The following is a 7,354-nucleotide window of genomic DNA, read 5'->3' on the forward strand; positions in this document are numbered from 1 at the left end:
GTAATTATATAATTATATAGTATGATTATACAGTATAATTATATAATATAATTATGATTATAGATTATGTTATATACACTATATGTCTATACGTCTATGTATATATACACATGTGTATACATATACATATATATTTTTAAATACATATGTATTTATGTATTTGTATATACACACATATATAAACATATACATATATTTAATGTAATATATTGTACATATATTATATATGTATATACAGATTTGTATAAATATCATGTGGATATTTTAAATTTTATCTGGTCAAACTGATTAATATTTCCCTTTATAGACTGTGTTTTATAGTTTATACAAGTTCTTCTTGGCTGGCACAGTGGCTCAAGCCTGTAATCCTAGCCCTTTGGGAGGCCAAGATAGAAGGACTACTTGAGCCAAGGAGTTCGAGACAACCCTGGACAACATAGGGAGACCCTGTCTCTACAAAAAATAAAAATAAAAAATTAACTGGGTGCGGTGGCACACACCTGTGGTCCCAGCTACTTGGGAGGCTGAGATGGGAGGATCATTTGAGCCCAAGGAGGTCAAGGGTGCAGTGAGCCGTGATTGTGACACTGCACTCCAGCCTGGGCAACAGAGCAAGACACTGTCTCAGACTATAAAAAATAAGTTCTTCTCTACTCCAGTATCATAACTATTCGTTCTATAAAACAATGCAATTTAGTTTTAGCACATATCATGGAGCCACAGCAAACAGCACATATCACAGCATCAGTAAATGTAGACTAGCTGCTGTTAATATGATTGCTTTTACTTTTGTATTCTTACCACTCTAGTAAAAATGCTCTCTCAAAAGTCATCAGTAATTTCTCATTGCCAGACCCTACACTGTCTACTCAGGCTATTTCCTGCTCTATCTCTTTTAAGCATTTATACACTTTGTAAAAACCCCCTTTTCCTGCAAATGTCCTTCCTTTGGTTTCTACAGTAGTATACTATTGTGAATTTTGTGCTATATATTGCCTTTCCTTTCTCAGTTTAATTCACTGATCCTTCTTCAGTATATCCTTAAAGACAGATATTTTCCACGTATACTTTCCATCAATGTGATCTTATCTATTGGCCTTAAATGCCACCTTGCTGGGGGGGCGGGAAACTTAACAAATCAATATATCTATCCTTCACTTCCACACAGCCTATCTGAAATAACACATACCTGAATTTAAATTATCTTCCCCCTAAAATTCAGGCTTCCTCTAGTATACCACTTTTGGTTACCAACACTATCATCCAAGATGGAGATATTTATATATTTGTTTCCCCTCTGTCTTCGAAGACCCCAAATCCAATCATCTGCCAGATGCTGTTGATGCTACCTTAAAATATTTCAAATCCGTCCTCTCTTTTCCAGATCCATTGCCCTATATCAAAGTCATCATGTCCTGCCTGCTGACTTTCAATTCTTTTACATTACCATCAGTTATCTTTTAAAGCATGAAATGGAAAACACGTCCTTTTAGTCTACATTCAACACTTCACTTCTGACACCAAACGTGTGAAGGTTTTTCCCACACCAACCGATATTCCAACTCTCCAGACACCAACCAGGAATCCCATACTTCAATTATGGACTAACTACCTAAAGTTAGCACAGACCCCACAGGTTAAGGGCTGTCCCATAAGATCAATCTCCACTTCAGATACCAATCATCAGAAGTAGGTTCCAGATTACCCATACTTCCGTCCAACTTGGCTACAAATCAGCGGTTCCCACTATCCCCTCCTCAGGTTTGGTAATTTGCTGTGATGACTCACAGAACTCAAGGAAACACTTGGTTATATTTTGCCATTTATTATAAAGGATGTCACAAAGAATACAGATGAAGAGGTACACAGAGCAAGGTCTAGAAGGGTCCCAAGCACAGGAGCTTCTGCTCCCATGAAGTTGGAGTGTGTTAACCTCCCAGGAGGTGGATGTGTTCACCAACCCAGAAGCTCTCCATATCCCATACTTTAGGGATTCGTATGGAGGCTTCATGACATAGGCATGATAAATTATCAACTCAATCTCCAGCTCCTCTTCCCTTCCCCAGAGGATTGGGAATGGGGCTGAAAGTTCCAAGCTTCTAATCATGGCTTGGTCTTTCTGGAGACAAGATGCCATCCAGAAACCAACAGAGTCACTTCATTAGAACAAAAGATGCATTCTAATCACCCAGGAAATTCCAAGGGATTTAGGAGCTCCATATGAGACACTCCCATCACCCCCATTACTCAGGAAATTCTAAGAGTTACCAACTGTGTTAGGAACTGGGATCAAAGACCAAACACTAGAACAAAAGATGTTCCTAGTACCCCTACCACTTAGGATATTATAAGGGTTTTAGGAGCTCTGAGTCAGGAACAGGGGACAGAAACTAATATATATAATTCCTATGATTTCACAAGCATATATTCAGTTATGATTTTGATGTGCTCCTTCTGGGCATGATCAGTGTCCTAGCCAGCATTTGTTTGAACCAAAAATGATATGACATGTAGAAGTCCAAAGCTAGCCCTAAGGTTTCTGCCAGTTCTTCACAGCTTAAGGTCATGGTCCTATGTGCATTTAGCTCTTGCAATGAAAATGTGTTGTTTTTTTCATCCCAGATGCCAAATTTAACCTTTTTCCAGAAAAATTCCTCTTACATCAAATATTTCATGAGCTTAACTGACTTTACTGAAGATCAGGGACAATAACAAGGAAACCTCTCAATGGACATAACGCCTCCGGCCGCCTTTCTGGCTCGCTCTCTTTTCTTATCCCCTCTTCCCACAGCTTTCTCCTTTCCTATATCCCCAATCCTACTCCAGAAAAGAAGTCTTGTATTTCCCTCTTTCATAGCTTCTTTATAATTTACTTTTCATCTCTTGATTTTTCAAAGTATTTATTCCAAAATATATATAATAACACTATCCTAAGAATAACTCTAATAACTTTAATTTTTGCATTCATAAATAATATCACTTAAAATGCTTATATGTATCAGACATATAGATACAAACCCATACTCTCAACCATACGTATTGCTGTGTTGGTCCTCAGCCCAAAAAAAAAAAAATGACCTAGCTCTTTAGCACAGCACTCAAGATCTTCCTCTATAATTTGGTCCTTTTCAGAATTATCTCCTACCATAGCTAAACTGGACATCTCTCTGTCTCCTAAATATGCCCTTTAATATCTCACTGCTATTGCTTTCATTATGCCATTCTATTTACCTGAAATGCATTCCTTCTTTATCTATCAAATTCCTACTTATCCTTCAAGATTGTTGTAAGGACTCAATGAGTTAATACATGTAAATTATTTAGAATACCACTTGGCACATTATAAATGCTCAACAAATGTCAGCTGTTATTACTACAAGCCATTTACAAGGTTTTAGAAAATTGCTAATAAATGATATACCAAAATAGGTCAACCAAAAATGAAAATCCATGGTAACAACGTACTGTAACACATATTCACTCTCTCTCTTTCTCACACACAAAACATAAAACCAAGTAAGGACGTATATTTAAAAGAATGCCAGTATTAGAGACACAGTCTTGGTTTAAATTTCAGCTCTGCCACTTAATACCCATGTGACTTTGGACAAATTATTTAACTTCTCAAATTTCCTGCCTTCACATTCATAAGATGGGAATACCTAAATCTATCTTGTAGGTTTGTTGTGAGAATTAAAGATATTTCCTCAAGAGCCTAGCATGGTGCCTGGCACCCAATGAGTGACACGAATTATTAAAAGAAAATATAAGAAAATTACTGAAAGAATTAGTATACGTAGAAATTCAAAACCATCAAGTAAAGTCAATTTCAGATACTGAAACATCCTTAAGAATTGAAAAAAATTATCATTTTTAGATTAACTAAGGTGATACTTTTAATTATCAAAGAATGTGACAAAGAATATTAACATATCAATTCAAATAATATTTACTTAGTACTCATACTATAAGTCCAAAATCACGGGAATATAACAAAAGATGACAAGATCCTTATCCTCAAGTAGCTAACAAGAAACCCAAATAACAAATTAATATATCATGGGTTATAAGAAATACAAATACTTAATAGAAATATTGCAAAAGTAGATTAATCTAGAAATAAAATAATAAAAAGTTACATGATGATTTCTACAAAAATTTTTCAATGATTCACAAATTTTGCACTTACCTTCATATTTAAAATGGTAACATTTTCCAAGCAATAATACAGGAGAATTTCTACTAAAATACGTCTTTGTTTTCAACACCCAACCTAACAATAACAACAAAAAAAATTTTGTAATTAAAAGACTTCAGACTAAAAGTACAGCAGCATTTTCTTTCATTTAATTTCAAACCATTAATTATTATTTATGGATGTGCATTTTTTGGCAACAGTTGCAAAATACAATATTTGTACAATGAACTGGAAATACAGGCAATTTATGCTAGTTTCAAATAAAGTTAACAATTTTCAACACACTTTAAAAACTATCCAACTAAAGGGCAAAAGAAAGAAAAAAATTTTAATTTTAATTTATTTTCAGATAGCTCACAATGGTCTTTACCAAGTTCTCACAATGTTCTTATAGTACAAAATTTAAACTGCCAATTGTGTTTTTCCTGAATTTGCATTATCAAGGGGTTATACTGAATTCTGTTTTCACACTTATTTTATGAATACGAGCTTTTTTTCTGTTGAAGCTGGTTCTGCCCAAGTACCTGGCACAGAAATGAGGCTGCCTGAAATTGTACCTGAAAAGCCAAGGTATTATCATCACCTCAAATTCTATATGCTTTAGAATGCTAAAAAAAAAAAAATAAAAAAACCACAAGCATTATTAAATACTCTAGCAACTTAAAAAAAAAAAAAAAATCAGGTGCAGTGGCTCACGCCTGTAATCCCAGCACTTTGGGAGGCCAAGGCAGATCACGAGGTCAGGAGTTCAAGACCAACGTGGTCAATATGGTGAAACCCTCTCTCTACTAAGAATACAAAAAAAATTAGCCAGGTGTGGTGGTGCGCACCTGTAGTCCCAGCTACTCAGGGGACTGAGGCAGGAGAATCACTTGAACCTGGGGGGCGGAGATTGCAGTGAGCCGAGATTGCACCACTGTACTCCAGCCTGGGCAACAGAGCAAGACTATGTCTCAGAAAAAAAAAAAGACCACATCATATGCTTCAGTTTCTAAGCTTTCTAAGCAATGTTTATGATGATACTTGGCTCTTTCTTCAGGAGATATTTTTAACTACATTCCTTATAGAAATATTTCATTCAAAGTAAAGTATGCCATTTATTCTCAAGTAATTGTCAGTGACTTAAGAGGGAAGATGATAAATATTGCCAAACATTTCTTTGGATTTATACAATTTTCAAAACATGATACTTACTATATTTCATGTTGTTCCAAGCAGATATAAATTTAGTTTTTAGCTTGTCAACTTCATCTGTGCCTGTAGCCTCCATATTCAAATTCTAAAGGAAAAGCCATCACTTGATTGCATTCTTCTGTAGAGTTTAATCTTTTATACTGACTTAAAAAATTAAGGAAAAATAAGTAATTACTACATATATGGTTATATGGAGCCATGCCTGTTAAAGTTACTTAAGTAATTAAATACAATCTAAACTGGAAATGAACAATTTCTCTTCTTACGGTAAGAAATAAACAGGAAACCAATTTATCATTTTATAAACAGAAATCTTATAGAGTAAGATATTCTATATTTTAATTACAAAAAACCTTTACTACCAAATATACAACAATAAACCTATCATGCAAAACCAAGCAATAATCTCCCCCAACTGCTCACAATTGAATACAATAAATCAATTTAGGAACACAGCTCTGCTCTGGTGCACTGGCGCAAGTGAGAATATCCAAGATTTGTTTTATCTGTAATTAGAGAAGGTGATTTGAAATCTTATTAAAAAAATCTTGACTATCTTCAGAATGGAAGCTTCCACTTATATTGATTAGTCACTACTTTCACATAAAGTCTAATTACTTTGTTTTGTTTTTTAAATAACATATTTCCTACATTTCCTTCCTATCTCCATACTGCAGCACTTAAAAAAATAGAATGGCTTAAATTTATAATGGAAAATGTTGTCTTACTTTAAAATAGAATAAATGTAGCTCATAAGTGTTTGTTTTATTACTGACTTCAGGGAAAACTGAGATGTGTGATATAATCTGAAAAGGAACAAATTATCACTGAAAATGCTTGTGCTTATTTGCAATAATTCACAGACAGTTTACTTTTCAAGAAAAGAATGCTACACAGAACATTACCCTTTTAGGATTATAAATATCTACTCAAAAATATTGATACATTCATTTCTCTAACAATAGACATTCCATTTTATAATATGCATTAAAAGTTACCAATTATACATCATAGTTCTGAGCCAGGAGAAGGCATGGTCTGTTCCAAGAACTTAAAAAGTCAATGTGACCAGAAAACAGAAAAGTCTAAAAAAGTGGCATGAGATGCGGCTATAGGGTTATACAGATGCCAAAGCACAAAGCGCCTTGTAGACCAGGTTAAAAAATTTGTTCTTCATCCTAAAAGCAATTTGTTTCAAACAGGAATATCATAACCAGATTCAGTAGGTTTGTTTGTTTTACTTCAATAGCAGCATGGAGAAGAACATGGAAAGGAACAAGAGTAGATAATGAGTTTACTACTACAGGTTGAGTATCCCTTATCCAAAATGCTTGGAACTGGGAGTGTTTGGATTTCTATTTTTTTTAAACATTTGCATTATATATACTTACTAGTTGAGAATCATTAATCCAAAAATCCAAAATCCAAAATGCTCCAATGAGCATTTCCTTTGAGCATCATGTTGGCACTCAAAAAGTTACAGATCCTGGAAAATTTTAGATTTCTAATTTTCGGATTAAGGATGCTCAATCGATATTATACAGGACTAGGAGATGATAGCTTGGACTGGAGCAGTGAAGATGGAGAAATGGATATCTGAGGAAACATGTAGAAAATTCAGTAAGTCTTGGTGATACAATGGATATGGAAAGTAAAGAACAGGGATATGCCAAAGATAAACCCAGGGTTTGGTCGGGGAAACTAAACAGATGGTGCCAATCACTGAGATAGAAAACATCAGGAGAGTGAGAGGTTAGAGGGAGAAGATTATGAATTTTGACTTGAGATATGTGGTATTTAAGATGTCTCTGAGAAACACAAGCAGAGAGCCATTCTTTTCCTTCTTTTTTTTTTTTTTTTTTTTTTGAGATGGAGTCTTGCTCTGTCTCCCAGCTGGAGTGCAGTGGCGCAATCTCAGCTCACTGCAAGCTCTGCCTCCCCAGTTCATGCCATTCTCCTGCC

At 34.8% G+C, this 7,354-nt stretch overlaps 1 protein-coding gene across 1 annotated transcript in view; it reads right to left on the reverse strand.

Moving 5' to 3' along the window:
• Positions 1 to 6,820, reverse strand: part of ATG4C (autophagy related 4C cysteine peptidase) — a 72,178-nt gene extending 65,358 nt beyond the window's left edge. Inside the window, 3 exon segments of the mRNA XM_017877217.1 lie at positions 4,190 to 4,273; positions 5,393 to 5,536; positions 6,784 to 6,820. Of these exon segments, the coding sequence (XP_017732706.1) occupies positions 4,190 to 4,273; positions 5,393 to 5,468 (160 nt within the window). The 5' untranslated portion in view covers positions 5,469 to 5,536; positions 6,784 to 6,820.
• Between the last annotated feature and the right edge of the window lie 534 nt (positions 6,821 to 7,354).

The sequence above is a fragment of the Rhinopithecus bieti genome, unplaced genomic scaffold (assembly GCF_001698545.2).
Source record: "Rhinopithecus bieti isolate Rb0 unplaced genomic scaffold, ASM169854v2 scaffold_6380, whole genome shotgun sequence".
Taxonomy (NCBI): domain Eukaryota; kingdom Metazoa; phylum Chordata; class Mammalia; order Primates; family Cercopithecidae; genus Rhinopithecus; species Rhinopithecus bieti.